At 39.5% G+C, this 25924-nt stretch overlaps 1 protein-coding gene across 1 annotated transcript in view; it reads left to right on the top strand.

Moving 5' to 3' along the window:
- myo10l3 (myosin X, like 3) overlaps positions 1-25924 on the top strand; it is a 98582-nt gene that overhangs the window by 8114 nt on the left and 64544 nt on the right. Inside the window, exon 2 of the mRNA XM_084725266.1 lies at positions 17920-18018. Coding sequence (XP_084581392.1) covers positions 17920-18018 — 99 coding nt within the window. The remainder of the gene's footprint in view (positions 1-17919; positions 18019-25924) is intronic.

The raw sequence follows: 25924 nt of genomic DNA, 5'->3' as shown, positions 1-25924 counted from the left end.
TAGTTTAACTACGTTTCTCAGTAACGTGGTCGTAACGTCGCTGTTTTCAACATCGAATAGCTTTTCAGTAGTTAAGCTACTTTAGTGATCAAATAACGCGTCCACTGAAGCTACATTTCCCCACGCATTTCTAAACCTTAAATGCATCTCTTCCATGTGACGTCACGTACCTGCTCCTGCTGATGGCCGCCATAGACTGGGTATAAAAAGATGCCCGCGAATTATCGCGCACAGTAGGAGACCGTGGCAGAGGAGGGGGCAGAGACGTGTACGTGTCGTGAATCTCCATGGTCAAACCTTAACAACTTCATGTTACTTATCAAGTCCTCACGGAACAGTTACACGTTCCGGTGTTCACTTTGCAACCCCACAAGGAAGCTCCTGTCAACATCCAAGACGTCCAACACAAATTTAAGGACACACATCCAGGTATTTCCCGAAGTTAACACAACAATCGCTAGCTAAGCTAATCATCACAACTCAGTCAGCAAACACCAACAGCTAACATGGCGCTAGCTAGCAACATGTCCTTTGGCAGCAAAAGAATAAAACTGTGTGTGTGTGTGTGTGTGAAGGGAATTTAGGATATGGTATAACTTTGGGTTATGTTACTCAGAAATATTACTTGTCCAGGTTTTTTTTTTTTTTTTTTTTTTTTTTTTACAAACTTTACAAAACCAAATTGTTGTGGTCAATTTGAATAAATAATTTGATATTTGTGTAGATGGCTCCTAGTACAAAAGGGGGCTAATAAATGTACCACTAAACACAGACAGACAGATACATAGATACTTTGTTTTTACTTGAAAAAATAGCTTTGATGTAGTTAAGCTACTTTTGTCATTTTATTGTAGCTTAGCTTGCTACATTTCTCTGGTGGATAGCTTCAGTGTAGTGAAGCTTCATTTAATGTAGAATAACTTGTAGCTTAGAAATATAAACTTGATGAGAAAAAAGTGTTTTGTATCTAAAAAACTATCAAGGAGTAATAAACTTTTTCATTAGTAAAAAGAAGAATATTCAGCAGTTTACTAAAAAACAATGTACAGGCTGGATTGTCTGTCTGTATTTTCTTGTTTTTCTCATTATTTTGCTGTGCTCAGGATGTTTCACCAACCCAAAACGTAGGTATTTTACGCCCTGGGACATTTTGGTGTGTTTACGAATAGCTTGGACGAATCCTACTGGTTCTACCTTTAAGGAAAATGCACAAAATGTGCAACCTTGAAAAGGTGAGCGTGACCACTGAGGAGCAGAACAGAGCAGGACTTTAGACAAAAGATCTGGGCAAACAGAAACTCTAGTACTTTTACTTCTGATTGAGTAATACTTAAGTAATGTAACAGTGCTTGTACTTGAGTACAGATTTTCAGTACTTATTCCACCACTGCTTATAATGGTTCATGTCCAAGATGCAACTCATAAAAACATACTAGTTACGTTCAGTCTGCTCTCCAACACCCATCCTTCCTGCCCTCCCTGTGTGTGTGTTTGTGTGTGTGTGTGTGTGTGTGTGTGTGTCTGTATCTGTATCAGGGCTGTCCTGGGTGTGTCATTCTCTTAAACATAAATCACCTCAGGCGTTTGGATGAATCACAAATTTTTCACTATTTCAACATGGTTCTGATGAAAGAGAACATTCTCAGGCATTGTCTATCAAAAATCTGTGAATTTAAAGTGAAATGAAGGAATTATGATGCCATCGTGTGTAAAAACAATAACAAGGGACATAGAAATGTTGAAGTGGCTAATTTGTACGTAGGATTTAAAGGAGAAATCTGTAATATTTTACTAATTCATAAAATGTCCATGATGTGTCATCAGAGATTAAGAGATTCACAATAAATTGAATGAGTAAATTTCCATTTATTATTCATAAGAAATCATAAACAACCTTTTAGAGTAGTAGTATTCAAGAGATAGTTTGACATTTTTGGAAATTTACAAATTCACTTTCTTGCCAAAAGTATTGTAGGAGGATTCTCATGACTGTATGCTAAACAACAAGCTGAAGCTGAAGTTAAACAGCCATTTTGATATCTTGTTTGTTTAATGGGTACAAAACCCAAACCACATCAATTTGCTGGTTTAAGTAAGGTTATGTGCTGGACTACATCTTGCTAACTTAAGTTAATTGGCTACTGATTGCAGCCTCATAATTAGCATATATGTGTGAGTGGAATGAGTCAAAAGTATGTTTCTCAAAATGTTGAACTTATTTTCCTACAATTACACCTCAGCAGTTGTAGTGCAATGATAAACCAGATCAATCCTGCCACACTTTAAACACAATATTTTATTTAATTTTTATTTTTACCAGATTTGCATTCAGTGCACTTGTATGATAGGATTGTAACACAGAGAAAACTGATCTGTTATTTATCCATTAAGCAGCTGTTTATTACTGTTTCCCCGTCACATAATAAAAGGTCTCTTGGCCTTCACCTTGGCTGCCCTACCTGACAGACACAGTGAGCTGGTAATGAGAGTAGCTTAAATCCTCTCAGTTCGGAGGTCTCGTCTGGCAGCTTAATAACAGCCAACCTGTGATTACTGTTCCCAGCCCAGATGTTGACTTTCCTTTTTTAGTCCCCTATGATTACTGCGCGCAGAGGCGGCCTATTACGGGATGGAGGAGTATGTGTGTCTCTACACACACTTGCCTGTATCACATTTTCCCATAAGTTCCAGTAATGGATTACATGTAACTGGATTACTTAATTACAGTACAAAAAGGTAACACAGAATAAAATATATAATCAGATTACTGATACATTTAGTGCATTTTAAAATAAAGAGCAGCATTTCACTCTGACATTACAGCTGACAGTTCACTGTCATGATCTCTACTGAAAAAATGCTGCACTGCGTGGAAATTAAAACAATATTTAGTCTGTCAATCACAGAAGAGGAAAACATCACAATACTGTGACAGTTTTGAAAATAAAAAAAGCTTTGAAAATTCTGTCATCATCCAAGCTTCACAAACCAATTGCTAATGTTAGTTACACAGAACAACTGCTAACATTGGCTACAGAGATTAACCGCTAACATTAGCTACACAGATCAACTGCTAACATTGGCTACAAAGACCAACTGCTAATGTTAGCTACACAGAAAACTGCTAATATTACCCACAGAGACCAACTGCTAATGTCAGCTATACAAACCAACCACTAAACATTAGCTACACAGACCATCCATTAAAGTTAGCTACATAGACAAACCACTAAAGTTAGCTGCACAGAAATCCATTTAACTAGCTAAACAGTCAATACCACAACTACTGAAAAATATTTTGGGACTGTAGGTGGTGATGCTGGTTACCAAGCTTTAATTTATCAAAGGTTTTTGGTTGGTGAATAGCAAAGTCCATGTACATATACCATATTTGGTATTGAGGTAAATCCAAAAGTAACAGTTACTGACTATATTTTTAATTGTACTGGAATACATTTTAAACTAACCCTGTGCAACAACCACAGGGGAATATAGTTAAAAAAACAACAACCTGTAAACCTGTTTTCTCTCATGATGAGGTTACTGCTGCAGTTGTAATTTCAGGACTAATTGCATGACGAACGCCCCGCAGGGCCTAAACACACATCCCACACTGCATGACTGCTGTGGGCTGAAGAGTCTAACTGGCACCTTGGTGCTTAACAGAAGCAAACAGCTCAGCATGGCACAATCCACAGTCATGACCTGTCAGCTTTCCCATCCATCCCCGGTTTGTTTTATTAGATGTGAGTGTGTGTGGTTTGGCCCGAGGTTGTTTGTAGGAGCGTTCTCTTTGATACTGAGGAGGAATGTTTCCGTGTTGTTGAGACTCTACACGTGTTTATCTCTCCCACTTGAACTCGACCTTCCTTCACATCCTCATCCTCAGACAGAGTATAAAAATACTCTCCACGGTCCCCAGCGAGAGACGTTTTTGTTTGTCTTTGTTTAGCCGTTCCTGGTCCTTGATGGAGGCACTGCAGCACTGTTTGAACTCACAGCGTATCTCCAGTGTGTCCAGTCGTTTAGGGCACAGTTACATCATCCTGACCACCAGGACTCTCCTCCCTCCTGACCTCTATAAATTATGAGCTTTAAATGTGATCTATGTGCTTGCTTGCAGAGTTGGTGATGCAGCTCCTGTGAGCAGTAGGTTTAGACTGCTGAGAGAGTACTGGAAGCAGCTGCATTTTCATCGTTTGTAATTTTCATTTAGGGCTATATATATACACGCATCTGTATATATATATCAAATATGTTTTACCTTGAAATGTGGCCTGATGTCCCTTAGATTTTCACAATTCGTTGTCTTTTTAGTTGTTGATCAACGAGGAAGCTGTGAAATGATAACGATTTGTCAGACCACAGGGAAAAGCACACTGTCATGAGTGTAGTGTTGCTCCTTTAAGGTATAGGGCAGTGGGTAATTAGGTGTAGTGTGCAAATGAGGGTGAGCGAGCTGCAGACTGAGTGACGGTGCTGCTTATAGCAGAGCAGAAATTTAAGCTTGGCAGTAAGTTGTCAGTCTGGCAGTAAATGTACAGTTCAGGTTACAGTGTGTCAGTTAATAAATGCTGCAGCTTCTCAAGACCAAGAAAAGTCTTGTCTGTTCTTTCCCAACTGCTGGAAAAGTGAAGAGTGTTAGTCCCAGAGTAAGCTGAGCAGGAAGGGCTAACATTTAGCGAATGTTAATGCTAGCGTTGTACCTGTACAATGTCAGCTCTGGCGCCATTATATGCCTTTCATCACTTAACTTTTTGGAAATGTGAAAAAATACAGCCATTATGATAAATCCAACAGTGAAAGTCTAGTTATTTACTAGTTTTTCTGTGTTGAAAAGTGTTGTCGTTTGCCTGTTGTTAGCTGCCCACTGGCAATCCCATGATGCCTTGGGTTGAGTCTGTTGACCATCAGAGGCTGATGTGTGTAAGAAATGCTGATCCACAGATGTATTAATAGATCAATGTGCTGATTTCAATATGAGATTGACTCTTCAAAATAATTAAATTAAATTTGTGAGCTCAAAATTCTCAATTTCCAACTTAAATGTAAAATTGTTTTGGTTTCTTTATGCCTTTTTGACAGTAAACTGAATATCTTTGGGTAGTGAGCAAAAGAAAACATTTGATTTCATCCTGCGCTTTGGGGAACACTGATTGACATTTTTCACCATTTTCTGACATTTTATAGACCAAATAACTATGAAATGATTGTTAGTTGTAGCCCTAGTTACAGTGTTACACGAATAATGATGCCTGTCTGTTGCTTTATATTCTGTTTCCATTGTCGCATCAACCACCATGTGCAAAAATTACATGTAAAAACTAATTTGCACGATCTTTGCAGATGGAAATACAGAAGAAGCCTTTTAGTTCTTTGAAAAGTAGTTCCTGAGATTAAATAGTTCTGGGTACTTTGGGTCCTCAGTGAACGATCAGTCTGGGTCGATGTGAGGTATGAGCGAAGGTCAAAGGCAAAGTACCACGCCAACCAGTGACGGCTCCACTGAACCATAACAAACATTACCCCACTGGCTGTGCCCCAGATGTCTCACACCATCAAACACACACACACCTCAGTCTCTGACAGTCCTGACTGAGCAACATTCCTGAAATATCTGTGGGATTCCTGCCGTGAGACCCCGTAACAGTCCCCAGATGAGACCAGAGAGGGACAGACAGATACGTGGACGACAGACAGGAGGAGGAGGAAGAATGTGCCAGGTGGCTCTGGAGAGATTCAAAGTCATGAAGCTGAGCTGATAATCCAATCAAACACGCAGTAATCGCATCGTTTATTGCCTTCTCGTCCCATTTTGTTGTTAGAAAAACTAACCTTGAGCCAGGACCAAACTGATACTTTGATCGTTGTAGGACAACAGTGGAGGGAAAATATGTTCCCACAGGATAAAGATGTAAAGCAGGACGCTGAGCCAGGCGTGTGTGGCAGAGTATCAACCGCTCCCCTTCTTTCTGTTGTCCTCCAGAAGACATCATTTGTTATGCAAATTCTCTTCGATAGACTCATTAGCAACACGACAGATTAGCTACATCAGATGATGTACACACAAACCAGGGCTGGGCAATATATCTATAGTATATCAATAACCATGATTGTCATAGATTTTAGAAAAGGTGATATGGCAAAAGTACGACCTTTTCCTGGTTTTAAAGGATGCATTACATTAAACTGATCTAGATTTAATCGCTAGCTGTTCGATTATTTTTATTTTTTAGTTTATTTAATAGGGACAGTGCACATTAATGCTGTTTTCATCCATAGTCCCTGGACAGATGTTACAAAGTCACCTTAAAAATCAGAATATAAGATTAAAATTCCAAACCTATTCATCATTTATCATTTTTTATCATTTAGCAATACATCATATTCTGCAAGATCATATATTTGCACTTTTTGAGAATTTATAGTATGTTATTTTAGAGAAAAGGATATATATTTTATATCGCAGCGTAGCCTAAAAATATCTGGATATTATTTATAAGCCCAGCCCTGACATTTACTCGATGCTCGATGAATGTTGTGACTCAGTTTAGGATGTTAATGAAAACAGTTTAAAAGAAGTGATGACAGCAAATTGCTGCTGTGTTGCATGTGTTTGATTTCCATTAACCCAGTGACACAGTTTCATTTATAATTTTCATCATTTTCAGACGTTCTGCTTCAACAAAAACAGTCTTTGAATATGAAAATGAGACGCGGGTTGTCTCAGGCTGCTGCCTGCAGGCCATTCTTCTTTAAGTCTGTTTATAGCTTCCTCAGCAGGGGGGGTTCAGGCAGCTCCTCCGAGTCAGGAACAATTGATGAACTCTCCACCCTCCACCTTTTTTCCCCCCCTTTTTTTTCAAGCACAGACTGGGGGAAGCCCTGCTCCCCATGGGACTCCTCCTCCTCCATTAGCTAATTTCTGATCAGCTGCTCCCTCCATCATTAATTCATACGTCTTCCTGCACAGATGCTGAAGGGCTGCCTTTAATCATCTGATTTCTCCCCTCGGTCACACGCCTTGCCCTTCCCTGCACTCGCCCCATGCTGGCTGCGGGCACCGGGTGCAGCGTGTGCACCAGACTGGCAGATGAGGAAACAAAGAAACTAGAAACTGTAAAAGAGGCTTGCAGAAGAACACTTTGATTATTCAGTAATTATATACAACGTGATGAGCCTGAAGACAGTGGCCTGCTGGTTACAGAAGCTTACACTGCCGGAGGGCTGCATGACTGAATGCTTGGAAAATTGGTGCAAGAAATTTCTCTCAATAAACATGACTGACTGAAGAGCTCTGGAAAAATAACACTTAACCCCTTATTGGGCCGGTGGAGCTGCTCAGCAGTAGAAAAAATAAAAAAATACGAATTAAAAAATGCTGACAAAGACCAAGCTGAGTCAAAATGTTTGTGAGGTGAAATTATATCCAGTAGCTCTCAGCTGAGGTTTTGCGGGGCGCACAGCTTTCTGCCCCACTGGAGAGCTTGTGGCCAAAGACCCAGAGGGACCTTTGCCCAGATGCCCCTCCCAGCTGCACTCAGCCCGTTTGTTTAATCTCACCAGCTACTTGGCAGATTCGTCCTCATTCCACTCACTCAGCTTTCAGGAGATTTGGTTTCAATCCCTGAATCTGGCTCACTTTTGATGGACAAAGCAATAAACTCCTGCATTGTTACCTGTTGTCTTTTAAAACCCCTCTGGCTACATTAATACCCGTGACTTTATTATTATTTGCATTTATCCATTACAAACAAATTTAAAAAAAATCATTTCTAGGGGTGGGAATCTCAAGATTAGATTTTTTTTTATTCTTTTGGGTTCAGCTGAATTCAGAATCTGTTATTGAGTGAAAGAAAAGATAAATGGGCACAATTTTAAGTCTTATTTTATACTAGGGGTGTCATGATCCTCCAAATCCATGATAATTTTTTGACTTAAACTTTTTTTTTAATGCTATTTTTCGACAATAGAGTCTTGAATTGTAAAGATCAACAGATCATCGTTTTTATGCCCTGACAACTGTCATTTAAATTTTCAAATTCAGGTTTTAAAAGAAGACAGTCTTTATGGTAAAAAGTGTGATACAACGGCCACTAAGTTATGCAGTGTCATCTATGAACTGTTGTTTTTTCTTTGTATTCTCTGGCTGCAAACGGGCTGATTCTGCCTTTAATTTCCACTTTGGAAACTGAAAGCTCATTTCAATCATTTTTTGAATTTAATATTAAAATGTATGCCAAACCATTTCCTAGTGTTCTTCTCCCACTGTAATTAAATACGAGACATAACTGGCAATTAAGATAAGTGATCTGCAGCCTTTTTGTTTCTAATAAATTACCTGCATTAATGAATTAATTAATTAATTTGAAAGCATCTTACAGTCTCCTGCCTGTAGGAAATATTCACAATATACTTCACATTTGTCTTACAAAGATAGTTATTCATACATTAGTTCAAAACATGCTTACAACCGCTACCTGTTATGAAGATGAATTACAAGCTATGATTACAAGATAATTCAAGCGTGGGCATGCTGCATGTTACACCGTCCTCTTAGTCATCCCCACCAGGCAGAAGCTGGGAGGGAGTCAGGTAATTGCTGCCGTGTGTGTGTGTGTGTGCATGAGTGTGTGCTGGTTGCATCTGGCAGCTGTGGCGGCATTGCAGTAGGTGCTTCACCATCTGTTGTCTGGTGGTTATCTGCACTCTACTGAGTGACCTCGTTAGTTGAGCTCGACCTTTGTCTTTCTATTGACATCACGTTGTTAACAAACATTTAAAAATCGATTTCGTACATTTGTAAATCAGTGCGTAATCTTCCACATCGTGATGCGTCTAAGAATCGTAATTTCTGCAAAATGGCAACTTTTCAGCCAAAGAAAGAAATAATCCGCTTGCCAACTGACCCCTTTCCTAAAATCTGTTTCTGCAAGTTAAAATGTAAAATGTCACTGGGTTTTGATGGTTTAAAAGGAAAATATTTCAAAAAAGTCAATTCCTACACAATTATCACCTCTGCATTGATTTATTAAAAATGTTTCGGTCACAAGGCCCTTTCTCAAGACCTTGTGACCAAATTGGAAATCGACTTTTTTCTTTGAAATGGATTTTTGGCCGCTTTGATTCCCTGCACCACAAAAGAGACCAAGCAAGTGGTGTTGCCTTCTACTCATCTTTAGCAGGAAAAGATCAATATTTCAATGCATTTTAAGTGGAACATCAGCTACTTTTACCTACAACAGATTTATTTCACAAACACTCTGGTAACATACAAGTGCCAATATGCTGTCTGACCTTATTAAACGCAGGTCATCCAGTCAGCCAGTGTTCTGGACTGCACATCTGTCCAGGCCCTGGAAGAGAGGTCATGATGGTCAATGACTGGGTCTCATGCTTCTCTATTGTTATGATAATGCTGTTACGTCCTGGTATTTGAGGTTTAAATGGAGTGATGCACTCTTAGAAATAAGGTTCTTCCTGAAGGGCTGAGGTTCTACACAGAAACATTTCCTTCTGAAGAAAACTTTTTTGAAGAAGGGGTCTGTCAATGGTTCTTTGAAGGACTAAGGGTTGCATTAAGAACCCTTTCCATCCAGAGAACCCTCTTCGGAAAAATAGTTCTTCAAGGATTGTTGAAATCCTTTGTACTATAAAAGGGCTCTTGGTGGAACTCCCTGGGTGGGTTCTAGCTAAAATCCATGGAATATAAAAAGGTTCCTGGTAGAATCCCTTGAGTGTATTCAAGATAAAACCCCTGGAATCTAAATAGTTTCTTGGTACAACCCCCTTAGTGGGATCTAGATTCTAGATAGAACATTTGGAATATATCCATAGAACCTCCTTAATGAATTCTAGATTAGAACTCCCTTAGTGTGTTCAAGATAAAATCCTTTGAATATAAAAAGGTTCTTGGTAGAACCCCTGGCTGGGTCCTTGTTCGCACACTTGGTGGAAAAGTTTTGAATAGAAACCCCAGAGAGAGTTCTGGGTGTAACCATTTCATTATAGAATGGTTCTCTGTAGAACCTCTCATTGGGGGTTCTGAGTGAAACTGTTCACAGATGGTTTTAGGTATAACCTTTTATGTTGAGTTCTTGGTAGAACTTTCTGAAAAGTTTCCAAGTGGAACCTTAATAAAAGTTTCTACCAGGGACCTAAAAGGGTTCTGCACTGGGGACAAGCCTAAGAACACTGTATGGTTCTAGTGAACACCTTTATTTCTCAGAGTGTTGACCATGGTTGGGATGAATGAGATGCAGCAGAACAAGATTTAATTTTTTTGGATAAACACGAGTGAAAGAAAAATAATTATAAATAAATGATGAATGAAGACAGGAAAGTGAGGACATCTGAGCGGGACAAGTGAAAGCAGCAGAAGGTTGAGTTTCTTTTGGACTAAAATGTTCCAGGTGAATTCGTTCCCGTGTTACATTTATCCTCCTCCACATCTGAGCGCAACAAATGAGACGCTTGTCAGGACTCCAGCTGGACGTACTCGTCTCTCAGCCGGGGCCTCGGTCCCGGCCGGCAGCCTGCCCGACCCGCGGCACGGACAGCCGCTCACTGCTGTCCGCCAGGCAGCCGTTCACTCGTCGCTCCTTCAAACCACACCACGATCCGAGAAATTGGCTTTTCATAACTAATTGTCCAACCGTGTTCAAGTTAGGCTGAGTTAATTAGCTTTCTTTTGTCCTCGCTGATCCGATCACCCGATACCGCCTGCGCTCATGCTACGGCAGACAGCAGAGAAAGAGCCGTGGCACCTTGTACTGTGTACGTCCTTAAATATTTAAGGCTCATTCATTATCAAATCTCTGAGCTGGATGTCATTATACAAGCTGCAGAAACTCAAGCCTCCGACTCTGGGATCACATCATTCAGCCCGAGTGGTTTCTGTGTCAGAGAGCATGATGGGACGTCGGTGTGCGGCCTGTTTTGGTGGATCGGATTACCATTGTCAGCTGGTTCTGCCTCAGCGGTGCTACGTGTGCTCAGTGACATGCAGCAGTGAGAATTTGAAATTAGCTCGAGCTGGAAATGTCATGGCAGCAGTTCAGCTTTGCTTTTTAGTGGAGACATTAAAACATCAGGAGTTACAGAGTTTACTGAGACCTGATGATTAAACTCAAAATGAACTCTGTACTTTTCACCAGCTATGATCACATGGACAAAATCAACCCTTCAATCTGACTGAAATCACTCTGATTAGAAACTTAGCTATTTACATGGACACTAAATAAAGTGATTGTGTGTTTACATCCCTCAAAGCAGGGTTCAACTGTTTCATTTTTTTTTTAACTTGCCTGGTCCAACAAGTTGCTCAGAAATCCACTTGGTCAAAATCAAATATCACAATTAGACCTGCAACAATTAATCGATTAGTTTTCAAATACTAAATTAACCAGCAACTATTTTCAGGTTTGACAGGGTTCAACGTTAAAGTTTTTTGGGCAAGGTTGGGCTATTGTATCCTGCGTCTGTTTGGAGTGACGGTTGTTCATCTACACGAACACAAACTAGTCTAAACACATAAAGACCTACATATTAAACACTTCAATATCAGATAACATGAACATGCAGAGCGCACTCAAAATAATATGTTGTATTTCAGATCTTTATTTGATTGTAGACTGAGTAAATTTTCAAATCAAATCAAATTCTTAACAACTGGTTAATCGATCAATGATTACCAACCAGAGATGAATGACTGGAGTAAGCGTTTACATGGTTATTAGGCATTGATATTAATGCATTCACATTAAAAATTTAAAAAAATCCTTCTGATCCAGCTTGATCAAGTCAGTTTCTTCTGACTGAGGTACAGAATAAACAGAATAAAAGGTACAGAATAAACAGAATAAAAGTAGCTCTGGTAACTACCAGAGCTACTTTTATTCTGTTTGGGTTATTATTCTGATTGTTTGTGGAATATTAGGGTTCATGTCAACACAGGTAATGATCATGCAAGAAGTATGAAAACTGTTTTAGGGCTGCAACTAATGATTATTTTCATTATCGGTTAATCTGTTGATTGTTATCTTGGTCCATAAAGCGTCAGGAAATGGTGAAAAATGTTCATCAGTTCAACAGTGTTGTCTTGTTTTGTCCACAACCCAAAGATACTCAGTTTACTGTCGTAAAGGAGTAAAGAAACCAGAAAATATTCACATCTAAGAAGCTGAAATCAAGCAGAAAATGACTCAAGATGATTAACAGCTGACAGCTAACCGATTAATCGACTAATCGTTACAGCTCTGCGTCGCTGGTTCAGTCAGTGGTCACTGGTGGTTAGTTGTGCTGCAGCAGGTGATTGAAGTTTGGGGGACTTAACACGAGCTGAGACCCGTGTCGCTCAGCGTCCCAGCTGGTCTTTGTTTGGGGTATTTCCGCCTGGTTAACTTCTGAGCTCTCAGTCAGAGGTGGTTGCCTTTGTCTTGACTTCGTGACGGAGCTCCTGAGGATGGAGGGGACAAGTGGGGGGCGGAGAGGGGGGAGTGTTTTGGTGAGGCCATCTGTTGCTGAGACAATTCATCTCTACTTTATACCCTTCAGCCTCAGACTCTTTAAGACACACATGCTCACATACAAAGACACAAACAAATGGACAAACACATCTGGTGTTGGCTTTCTTGAGCCCTCAGGTCACCAAAGAGCACCACCACTTCTACCAGCGTCAGTTAGTCATCCAGAAGGATCCCAGTGTTTATTTAAGGCTGACTTAAATGTCTCAATGTTTTCGGGATAAATTGTTTCATGTTGTTTGACCATTTACCCACAGCTAATGGTCTTCATTTATGCAGTTATTACTAGTCCATGTTCCAAACAGGTGTGGGTTTTTTTGAGCATTACGCAACTTTCCCAGTCTTTTGTTGCCCCTGTCCCAACTGCAAGTAACGACTGTTTTCATCATCTGTGGATTACTTTCTTGATTAATCGATTTTTAGTCGATTTGTGGTTTGATTCGTACAATATCAGACAGTGGTTAAAAATGCTGATCAAGTTTTCAAAAGCCCAAGTTGATGTCCACAAATGTGTAATGTCTAAAACTCAAAGACATTCAGTTTACTGTCATGAGAACATTAATCAGTTTGAACTTTAAAATATCTTGTTTTTGTACTGTATTCAATTGAATGCAAGTCAACCTGTTTTTATTTACATTTGGCACAGCTTTTTTTTGGAAATGAGGTTTGTTGAAATGTGAGAATGAGCAAAAACTGAAATTAGAAAAAAGGAATGTGAGCTAAAAAAGATTTGTAGAAACTAATATATTTGCAAAAGAAGACTTGTACAGCTTTGGTTTTGGCTGTTCCTGCTCAGTTTTGATTATAGTGCCTGGTGGGCAGTCCTCCAGAGTGCAAGTCACTCTGCTGCACAGACGCTGGTGCAGCAGGCCAAGCCTGAATTAGCATCTTTGTGGGACAGCTTGTTGCTGACTTTTGGTTTGCAATATACTGTCGAGTCATTTAATTATCCAGTTATTATGTTGATTATTGGGTCTCTTAATTCCTAGAGCTGAGCATGCTTTGTGGAGAGTTTTATCCGTCTTTATCTATAAAGTTGTTACTGAGAGAGTCTTTGTTCATGTTGAATGGAAAACCTCTTAGACTCTGACTCAGCAACTTCACCATTCAAGTCTAGTTCTTGGAAAATTAATGTTTGCGTCACTGAAACTGAAGCAATGCTGGGATGTGGTGTATCACGAGCCACCCCACTGCTCTCTATGTCTTGACTTGCCTGCTGTATTATTCTTTGTAACATCTTGTGTCATCTACCTTTTATTACAACCTGATCCCTGCATGTTTCTTCACTTTGTCAGCTCCACTGGTGAAGTCATGACTACAAACAGCCTCTATAAGACGTAGCAGCAATATTCTGCTGAATTTTAACTCCCTGTGATTTCCAGTTACATAACAGTCACTGATCTTCTTAAAATCTATAGAGTAAACACCATTAATCTCCTCACCAGACCTCAGTGAACTCACGTGAAGCGGCTTTTCCCCTCAACAGGCCAGGCTGGTACCATGCAGACACAGTCGGTCACTGGTATAGAAGTCACCAATCGTCTCATATTAACAGGGCTGGGAGGGTGGCTTTAAAAATGTATTCTGATATGAATGTGGTCAGTAACTCAATCCAAGTATCACAATATTAAAGTAATTTGACTACTCTCCATTACCTCAGTGCCAAATATGATGACATTGTTGAACTTAATACAGTGTTTAATGTTATTTGTTCAGTTTATTTGATTTGTTCTGATATAGCAGTTATTATTTACATTTAATTATACTTTGTTAAGTCTGCTTTGCTCAGAACTCTCAAACTTTTAGTAAACTGACATAAAATTCCCACACACCATCCTGGTCACCAACGTCACCACCTACAGTCACAGAATATTTTTCAGTTGTAGCCTATTCACAGTTTAGCTAGCTAGCTGCATTTCTGTGTAGCTAACATTAGCATTTCGTCTGTGTAAATAACTTTAGTGGTTGGTCCATGTGGCTAATGTTAGCAGTTTGTCTGTGTAGCTTATGGTACTGGTTGTTCTGTGCAACTAACGTTAGTGGCTGGCTGCTCTGTGTAGCTAACGTTAACAGTTGTTCTGTGTCGCAAATGTTAGCAACTGGTCTGTGTAGCTAATACTAGCAGTTGCTCTTTCCTGTAAATGTTTCTTTGAATTGTCACAGTTTAAATTGACAGTATTTTGACAGGTGAAGGCAGAACCTTCTCTGTACTGTGATGTTGTTCCTCTTTTGTGACTGAAAGACAAAATAGCATTGAAATGTTCTGCCAGTGAAACATTTTTTCACCACCTACCCAACAGTAGTAGTAAAACTGATAGTTTAGCTAGCTAACTGGATTTCTGTTAGTTAGTGGTGTGCTGCTAACATTAGCGGTCAGTCTGTGTAGCTAACATTAGCGGTCAGTCTGTGTAGCTAACATTAGTGGTTGGTGTGTATAGCTAATTCTTGAAGTTTGTCTTTCCTATAAATGTGTCTTTAAATTAGATGTTAAGTTCTTGGATGGAGAAAGTATTTTCATATCTGAAGGCAGAATTGTAACTGTCCTTTGATGTTGTTCCTCTTCTTTGATTTTTGAAATCTTGACCCAATGCAGTATTTTTCCACTGGAGGCCATGATAATGAACTCGGAGTTGTAATTAGCTGGTTTCACTGAGAACAGAGTGCTGTTCTGAGATTCATAAACTGTTTCTACTAAATGTATGTGTAATCTGATTACTCCTTTTTTTTGTAGCTCTAAGGAATTACAGTTCCCTCATTTGTATCCTGATTGTGTAATCTGTTAAATGTAAAATAAGTTAATGTGTGGCTAAGTGTTGAGGAGAATACCTCTGTTACATTTGTGTCCTGATGTTTGCCTGCCTCTTTTTCCACACAATGGGAGGCGGGACTTTATCAGGTGTCTGCACCCTTCCTCTTTCCCCTCTGTCTCACTCCCCCCCACCTTAGCCTACTCCTAATTTACACGACCCCCTTTATCCCACTCACCGCTGTCCCCCGTGGTTTGAGAGAGCCACATTTAGCTGCCCTCTATTAGCCGACTGAAAAAAAAAAGATCCTTGATGATGGAAGTGGGTTTGCAGACCAGCCCGGCTACTTGGGCTGAGTGGCCCTTTGTCCAGAAAGGAAGCCTGAATCAGAATTTAAAGAAAACAATGGAGACCAATCATCACTCTGAGCTGCTAAGCAAGTTAATTTAATGGACTCAGAATAATTCTATATTGACCTAATTCCTCTTTGTCTGGCTGATTCAGAGCTGTAACAAGCAGATTGCATTTCACGTAAATATCTAGCGTATTAAACAAAAGCTTCTCGATCTTTGTTCTGACCCCGGTGCCTCCATGGATGAGAGTGTGTGTGTGCACACGTGGCAGCCTGTTGTTAATAGTTAATGAGGATTGATGTCTGGAAGTGGTGACCTTGTATTAGGTTTCCTAGTGGAATCCATGCATATTGATCTCTTCAGTTTTATGCTCTGTTGGACGCACAATTCCCTTTTGCTGCATGTTTTCTCCGGCCACCTCAATGGTGGCACTTGTAATGATTAATGGCGTTATGTTGGTCATGGACAGGCTTACAAGAGAGGCTGACTTTCAGGGCAAATTTCTTCAAAGCGCACATTAAGGATGTTCCTAGTGACTAATTTACCTGTCGATTAAACAGAAATTGTTGATTCAGACTAGTCGATTAGTGTTAAAGTAAGAAAGCAGAACAATTGAACTAAATTTAGCAATCAGTGAAGATAAACATTATCTGAAAAATATTGTGTTTTACGTAAGAAACATTTGAAGCCATTAATAATATTTCTCAATAACTAAGTCATATATATGCTGCTAAAATGTTTAGCACTTTGCACAATGTATTATGAACATTGCACTATCTTGCAAAACATGATGTCAACTCACTAAATGTATTATCTTTTCAGACAGGAATACCATGCCTGTGGTTAAACAATGTCTTATATGTTGTCATGTATCAGCAGCTAACTTTAGCTGCCTACTGTGTGGCTAACTAAAACTGCCTCAAAGTTTGGTTAAGTTTAGCTGTTACACAGTGTGGCTAACATTAGCAGTGCTGTCAGCAGCAGCCTGCTTTCCTTGCAGGTTAACATCCACACACCTGTGCTGAATGTGGTTATTCACTGCTCCAGTCGGGTAGTTTTATGCCAGTTAATTGGCAACTTTTAGAACTTTAGTAGGCAAATTTTGTTACCTTCAAAGTCAGCCAGGTTAGCTATTTCCCTGTTTCCAGTCTAGCTAGGCTAATTGTCTCCTAGCTGTAGCTTTATACTTAATGGACAAACATGAAACTTGCATCAGTCTTCTCATCTAAATCTCAGCAAGGTAGCAAATCAAGCATATTCCCCAAAATGTAAAATGTCCCTTTAAAGTTCGTAGGTTCAGAATTAGATCATTATCAATAATTTATATTGCTTAACCAAAGACCAAATTTGTTGTTTTTGACCCTGACAAATTTAGATTTAGTCAACCGTACAGATTTACACTTTCGATGGCACAGTCATTTGTTCTCATCCATTATTGACACACAGCCGGTTCTATAAATGTGTCTTCCACCTCTGCAAGGAAATGACAGTCGGTCTGAGCAATCAGCCACGGATTCCTGTTATTGCTCCTGGTTACTGAGCTGCTAACAAACATGTCTGGGAAGGTCAGTGACTTTACACAGATACACAAACACAGCAGACCAGGCCGCCCAGATCAGCTGTGGCACTGGTTTTAATCTCTGTCTGAAACCAGGATCTATTCTGGGACTATGGGGAGCAGTGTGCTGTGGTTCATCTGATAGAAATATAGAAAAGAAGAAAGCATTGTGGCCATAAAAACATTTGTATTCAGTGATTTGTTAAAGTGACAAACACTCATTTAGCTTAGTAAACTTTTATTTTATTGAGTTATTAACCCTCGCAGTTAAAGACTGCAAGCCATTTTGACAGTTTTACAGTGTGTATGAGTCTGAGTAGTAGGTTTAGTCTCTGACACACCCGTGTAGGCCTGGCAAACATCTTTGCTGTACTAAAAGGTAATGACAGTTTAATAAGAGGATAACTGTGCCAGTTTTTATGTGGTGTGGGAATAGCTATGTGGCAAAGAGCAGTGAGCAATGCTGTGAAAAAGAGAAAAATGGAAAAAAGACTGAAGTAAAAAAAAAACAAAAAACAGAATCCCTGCTTTTTATGAATAATCTCACCTAGCACATTCATGCTAGGAATATTTCTTTGCTTTCTAGTGCTGGTCTGCGTAAGTGTTAAACACATGAGCTACGTTCTTAAGATGTGATTGTAATGCAAATGTCCAGTACTTTCCTCATCAAACGCATGACTCCAATATGAGCCCTGTGTCCAGATGCTAATGGTGCTGTTGTGGCTTTTGTGTTGCAGGGGGCCCGTGTCTGGCTGAGACACAAAGAACAGCTCCTCCCCTCCACCGTCAGCTCTTCTGATGACTCGTCTCTCGTCCTCACCACCGACTATGGGAAGGTAAGAGGACTTCCATGTCCCTGCTGAAGCATTGATGTTGTCAGTGATTTCACTTGAAGGCATCCACTTGAATTTCAGATTTTAGGGAAGTCCTTGTTAGTGACAAAATGACAAAATCAGACAGAGGATGTCAAGGTCAGACATTTTAGAAGATGTAAATATAAGATAAACAGATTTTTCAGTGGAGCGGATCTCTCCAGACTATTCCCACATGATTTTGTAAACCTTTTAAAGTGTGCAAGATTTAGAGGCATCTAGTAGTGAGCTGTCAAATTGCAGGATCCTCGCCTCACTCTCCCATTCCAAGCCTGTAGGAGAAACTATGGTCGTCATGAAACTCGCAAAAAATTCAAATGGCGTGTCTAGAGCCAGTGTTTGTCCATTCTGAGCATCCAGACTATAGAAACATGGCGGCTCAACATGGTGGCCTCCGTGGAAGAGGACTTGCACCCTTTGTAGATATAAACAGTTCATTTTAAGGTAATGAAAACACAATGATTCTTATTTTTAGGTGATTAAACACAAATGAAAACATATTTATGAATATTGTAAGCCATTTATGACATACAACCCCTGTAAATCTTACGCTGGACCTTTAAATCCAACAAAGAAGTCAACAGTTATGCATTAAAGTCTTTTAATTACTGGCTTTAACTGGTATAGTGTAGATGTGAAGCCTCCCCTCATGTTTCAGTTGTAATTGGGAGCGTTCCTCTGTGTGTGAGAAAGTTAATTGTTTGCACATGTGTTTCATGTCCAGGCTCAGCGGTGGGATCAACACCTTTTGTAATAAAGTAAGAATGACAGGAATGGGCTCCTTGTGTCAAGTCACTCGCCCAGGCTTATCTGTTTGGCAGTGCACGGTGGTCTTTGTGTCTGGAGGAAATCCTGTTCGACAGAGGCAGAGAGACAGACAGAGAGAGAGAGAGGTGGTGATAGACGGTTAAAAAATAGTTTCAAATGTCTGTGGGTCAGCGAGTGTAGATCGAAATTGAGCTTCCAGTGCCATTTTTATCTTGTGGAATGCCTTTGTACTGAGCAGACCCTGTGAGCCGTGCATGTGATCCTCCATTAGTTGATTTTTGGTAAGGTCAGGGCCTGGGGAAGGAACAGGGTAGGGCCCAAGGACTTGCAGGATCTCAAGATGCAGCATCATTTCCACCTCCAGCCTCTGTCACACAGTCATCATCCTAACCACAAGCCCTGGTTCTGTGTTACTGAGAAACTGTCACATCTGTGAAGGTCCCATTAATGCTGAAAGGTAGATACAGGTTTTGGAGCAACATATGCTGCCATCCAGACGACATCTCTTCAGAGATGTCGCTGCGTATTTCAGCAAGACGATGCCAAGACACATTCTACACATATAACAACAGTGTGGCTTCATAGCAAAAGAGTTCAGGCACTAGACTGACCTGTCTGCAGTCCAGACCTGCCCTGACCCTTATGATGTTCCCAAATACTTACTGACTGTTGTTAAAAGAAAAGCTGATGTATCACAGTGATAAATATGCTTCTGTCCCAACTTCTTAGGAACAAGTTGCAGGCATCAAGTTCAGAATGAGTGTATAGTCACAAAAACTAAACTAAAATTAAGTTAATCAGTTTGACCATTAAATATCTTGTCATTGTACTGTACTCAGCTGAATACAAGTTTTTGCAAATTATTGTGGAAATGTGGTTGTATGAAAAGGGTGGAGCAGCATCTTCTTTCCTTCCTGAAATCGATGCAGTTTAGCTGAGATATGCCGCAGTATAGTCTTTATTTTCACATATGGCTCAACTCAGCTTCAGTTTGCATGTGGGTGCAAGGCAGAAAAAACGAGAATGTAAAGAGTTATAAAAAGATGTGTAAGAGGGAACATATGAAGTCATCCACGTGCCCTCATGCTGGGCATATGAGTTTGATGTTTCCATGGTCAGCGGTTGGGATTCTTGTAGTGTGAGAAGTTAACCATATGTTGACTCTGACTGATGGAAACATCATCTATCACAGCCGGGAGGGATTCACTGCACCAGAGGTCAGAGGTTGAGAAATGAATCAGACCCCACTTCTTATTTATTGTCTTAATATGACCGGAGAACACCGCAGGGTGTTGTTGTTCTCTGTCCTCGAACATTTCGCCACCCTCAGTGGGATTTTAGAGAATAACATTTGTTTAACGTGGCGTCACGTTCTTCCTGTGTGACTGGGAGAAGAATCATGGTGCTGCAGCTGAACTGGAGCTGGTCTCATGTGATCTTCACATGTGAGTTCAGGATGGGTTTGTCATCAGGCCGGACACATGTGTGTCTTCTCTGTGTCCTAAGATTTTGCAGCAAGAATGACAGGAATGTGAAGCAGAAAAACAGACCGTCTCCACCTTCAGGATCGCCTGCTGACCTCATGTGATCCTCTGTTCCCAGATGATATATCTGCTTAGATTTTTTTTTTTTTTGCAGTTCCTGATTCAGTCGTATAATCTTTATTTAACCCAGCTCCTCTTGTGTGTTAAGCGGGGACAGGATTGTAGAAATACTGAGGTCATGAGTCCAAGCCATGCTGGGGGGGATCACTAATCACTTCGGAAATGATGTCAGTGCCAACACATTGATGACAAACGCTAGAATCAAACAAAAGATATGGACAAATATGGACAGTTTTGAAAAGACTCTTTTTCAATTCAGTTTCTTGTTGCATTATGATCATTTTCATTTCAGCTGCCAAGGGTTCTAATACTCATTACTCAGGTTCATCCAAACAATAAACCATAATCTAAAAGTTGCTCATGGCATAAAAAATAGTGTGTAAAATGACTTTAAATTTCATATTCACCAATACAATGCATAATTTTCAAGCTGTGCATGTAGAGATGATGATGCATACCAACTTTTGTTCACGATACACCATACAGCTGAGCACTTTGTCATCTTAACATTATAAGAAATATTGAAAATCAAAACACGCTATCCATGTGTTCAACTTGCAGAAAAAGTTGATAGCGTTTCTGTTTTTAAAATTGCAAAAAAAAAAAAACTGTACTTGTAAACTAGGTCCAGTTTGGCTTAATATTAAACTGACCACCAAATACTGCGATACAAGCTGCTGTAACAAAAAAGAGAAAGATTGCTAACGTCTGTTATGGCTTTAGATGAATGGCATTTGCGATTGACTGCAAAAAAAAACATGATTGATGTATGCCTAATGTTAAAGGTATTTTGTGTGTGTGTTTTCTGTCTGTCTGTCTTTATCTGTGTCCCGGTGTTTTCACACCCCTGTGCAGTGTCAGAGGTGTTTTGGTAAATGTATCCTGGCAGCATGTTCCCCTCAGGGGGGTGGGATATACCATTATCCACTGCCTCACTGCTCACACTGAGGTGCAGCTCCCTGCCTGAGTGCTCAGCTTGCAGACTCAAGACAGTTTTTTTTTTTTTAACCCACAATGCCTCGGCTTAAACAGGCTGACCCGACTGCTGTCACATTAACCATCATATCAGCCTCCATCACTGTCTTATCCCCGCCGCTACACCACAGACCTGAGAGGAAGACACAGCAGACACACTGAGGCTCAGAGCTAAATGTCTTGTGGCTTTGTGTGTTTGAGTGCATGCATCCGTGTGTGTGTGTGTGTGTGTGTGTGTGTGTGTGTGTGTGTGTGTGTTCACTGTGGCCAGATGGCACCAGCTGGATTAACAGTGTGTGAGTTATTCCCAGAGGGGTGCACATGTAAAGAAAAGCAGGAAGAGGCTCTGTCACCTGAACTAAATAGCTGCTGTCAGAGATGATGTCATCCTTGTCTGACTGAACAATAAATTGAGACAAACTGTGTTTGTCTGCAATGCCCAAATACCATTTTTTTTAAAAAATCCATTAATCATTTGACACAGATAATATTGCTCATATCTCATATTTTAAACATATTGTCAGGTAAAGCAAACTCAGCAAAAATTAAGGCCAGACACTCTTTTGTACAACTGGAGACCTGCCAGAGGAGGAGGGTAATATTTTGAGATTAAAGTCACAAATTTACAGGAAAAAAAAACTCAAATATTCTTTGGAAATAAAGTGGTAAATTTACGAGAAAAAAAATCTGAAATTTATGAAAAAAAGGTGATAGTCTTTGGTATTAAAGTGGTAAATTTCCAAGAAAGACACACAATTTTATGATAAAAAAAACTAGGCTATTCTTTGAGATCAAAGTGATAAATTTACAAAAAAAAAGAAAAATCCCACAGAAGTCTACAGGAAAAAACTTGGATGTTCTTTGGTATTTAACGGTAAATGTCAGAGAAAACTCACAAATTTAAAGGAAAACATAAAAAAGTGTTGTTGTTTTTTATCAAGGCCAGAATGATGTATATAGTTATTAATAACACTACAGTGGAAAACAGTAAACAGAAAAATGACAAGAAACTATTAAGAGCTGATTTATTATTAGATTATTTTAGTTAGAGTTACTAAACTGTCAGGATTTGCTGTTTTTCTTTATTTTATGTGATAATTAACTGAACCTTTTTGGGTTTTTGACTGTTGGTCAAACAAAACAAGCAATTAGATGAGGTCAGATTGGGCATTCTTTGGTATTTCCACACATTTTATAGACCAAACAATTAATAGTCAGAAGATAAACTGATATTTAATGAAAATAGCTCCAAATTGATGGTCATTTTGCAGACAGACTGACTGTACTAATGCTGCTAAATTCAAAGACATTTTTCTTTTAATCATGTGCACAAAAAATAATTAAAAACAACAAACAACCTTTTATTTTTAACTCTTTGGGCTGATGCTTCGCTCTGAGATGAGATGAGAATCTTAACCGATTTCTGAAGTTGTCCGTGGCCTGCAGCCATACAGTCTGCGAGGTTTAAAATAGGTCATTGATGGCCCCTCAGTCTTTTCTGCTTTATTGGTCAATGGAGCCATTATGTGAGCCTTTATGTGAGCGATGTGCATTCACGAGTGTGCTCACAAAAATAACACACTCACACAAACATCATTGTGAGCATCTGTGTGTGTGTGTGGTGAACAAATATTTGTAGGATTTGGGGTTTTCTCTGTGCCAAATAATGTGATAATATGTATATCATGTAGGATGTAATGTAAAACTGTCTGTGTTATTGCAATTTTCCCTATCAATAAGGCCCCCCATCCCCCCTATATCTCCAGGGTCTGGGTGGGACTTCAGCAGATGGATTCACTATAAGACAGACAGAAAGAGTCAGACAGAGTTTTTAAAAAAAAGAAAGAGAGGGGAGGCAGAAACAGACAGTGATAAACAAGACAGTGTTTGTGTGCACAAGCCTGTGATTTTGTGTCTGCCCATGTGTCATTTCTAAAGGCTTGAATATATCTGCCAGTAAAAGTCCACTGAGCCACAGAGCCTGACGCCGCCTATACGTGAATATTCAGTAGAGCTGGAGGAACAAAGCAGCAGCAGCAGCAGCAGCAGCAGGGTGTGGTTTCAGCCAGGAGGAAACAAAAGGAGAGAGCGTCACAGCTGCAACAAACTTTAAAATTCACATGGCTGCTATAGTCACGAAAACTGTTCCTACTATTTGGTTTGTATGATTTTAGTGAGACTTTGCATTTTATCTGAGTTTGATTCATTTTCTGTTTAAAGAATTAAAATGTGAACAGAAAATTCATAATTTTTTACAACTCACTTAATAGAAAGACTTCAACCAGTTATCGGATTATCTCATTATTATTTTTATTATTTTTTTATTCAACCTTACACACTTTCTTTGAGTGAATCCAGACTGCTGTGCAAAATTTTGTGAATTTTTATTTATGGCCAGAGATGGGAAGTAATTATAATATTTAACGGGACAAAAATTACGTAAAAAATGTAACAAGAAGAAAAACTTAACAAGACCAAAGCAACATAATAAGACAAAAACAACATAAAAGATCTAACAAAACGGAAAACACTGTAAAACACGTAAGACAAAAACAATGTAAAAGATGTAACAAGACCAAAGTAACGTAACAAGACAAAAATGATGTAATGACAGAAAATAACAGCTTAAAAAATGTGAGACAAAAACAACATAAAAGACATAACAAGACGAAAACTGTGTAAAAGATGTAACAAGACAAAAACAACAGACAGAAGGAAACTCAACCACGAAGAAAAGGTGAGGTTCAGTTAGCTTTGCGCAGGAACAGCCAATAGGAATGTCCTTCAGAGGGAGACTTTTACTCTCTTTTACTTGACTAAAGAAGTTGAATTACTTCTGCTTTTACCAGTCTTTTTTTTTTTTTTTTAACACAAATATCTGTACCTCTGCTTGAGTACAAAATGTGTGTACTATGGCCACCTCTGTTTTTGGCAGATTTATTAAAGACGGAAGAAAGAAAGAAAGAAAGAAATGAAGAGAGAAAAGGTAATACCAGCAGAAACAACTGTCTGACTTTCCGGGCTCAGTTGCTTAAATAGCTTCGTCCCAAAATCAAAGACTCAAAGAAAGTTTTATATCAGCTAGAGTTTCAATCAACAATGAGGTTTTTGTTGTTGTTGTTTTGTCTGGTTTGTGTCCAGCCACGTGTCTGTCCAGCAGTGTAGTGTGTACTAGTGTCAACACCAGGCTCCATTTGGAGAGGACCGATGATCAATCACCAGTCACATGTTGTCCTAAGTGGCACCCAGCCATCATTACACCACTCAAATCATTAACATTGATGAGGCTGCTGAATCCCCACGTGAAACAAGCATTGCAATTAATTGCCTGACTTTCAAGGATTGAAATCATAAGCAGGAACTGGGCAGCAGCCATTTTCCTCTGACGTCATGCTCAGGGTTGGAAGCTCAAAGGTACTGCTGTGTTGTAGGTTGTAATTCATATAAATGTAGAGAATCTGAAAAATCTTTATCATTTTATTGCTTCCTGATCGATCAGCAACTGAAAAGGCAATGGATAGGGAAAATCTGGAGAGATATCAGGCCATATTCCTAGCTAAAACAACAACCATGCAAACATTAGCTGCAGTTACACATCAGCTAATGTTAGCATTCACCCACTGCCGAGCTAATATTAATGTTTGATATTGTTAACATGAAATGATGTAACAGAATGATTAAGTGTAAATTAATCCTGAAATATCAACGCACATCTTATACACATATATTTGATACTAAGCCTGGAAGTAAAATGCAATGAATGTAATCAACTTGACATGTAACGTTAGCTCACCAGTTAAATCAGCAATGTTATGTGACAGTTTGCTCACTGGAACACATATTTCTATGGCTGTCCCACAACTAAAGATTTTTCTAGTTGACTAGTAGTCATCGTCGCCAAAGTCAGTCACGTTAAATCACCTCAGGTGCTGTCATCCCCGTCAAACCGGCCTCCATTGGTCCAGGGTCGCTAACTTAGCTAAGGGCCGCTAACTGAGCTAACTTGCCAATAGCAGCTACAGCACAGTTATCAGCAGTATGCTGGAAAAAAGGTCCATGCTGCAACGGTCCTCCAGGCATGACGTCAGGGTGCAACAACCGATTGGAATTTAATGTTCATACAGATTTCATCCAAGACAAAAGTATGTTAGAAGCACTTTAGCGTGTGTGTGTTTTGTGTTGCAGTAATGAGGTTGGTAACGTTAGCCAGGCAGTGGCTGAAAGCTAACATTAGCTGTTGTGTAATGATAGCTAATGGGTTATCAAATATATTGCTTTAGCTTGAAATATGGCCCGATGTCCCTCCAGATTTTCACTATTCAGTGTATTTCCCGTTGCTGATCAATTAGGAAGCAGTGACAATATGATTTTTCAGATTAGCTATGTTTATACGACGTCTCAGCAGTATGACATTTAAGGAAAAAGACTGCCATGCAAATATGGTGAATTTCTTCTCATAATAAATTAGATTTGCTTTGTGGGTTTGATTGTTAATTCAGAGCAGAAACAGTGATTCTACTTGT

The sequence above is a fragment of the Lutjanus erythropterus genome, chromosome 8 (assembly GCF_056507025.1).
Source record: "Lutjanus erythropterus isolate fLutEry1 chromosome 8, fLutEry1.hap2, whole genome shotgun sequence".
NCBI classification, from domain to species: Eukaryota; Metazoa; Chordata; class Actinopteri; order Lutjaniformes; family Lutjanidae; genus Lutjanus; species Lutjanus erythropterus.
This window is presented reverse-complemented; position numbering and strand designations above follow the sequence as displayed.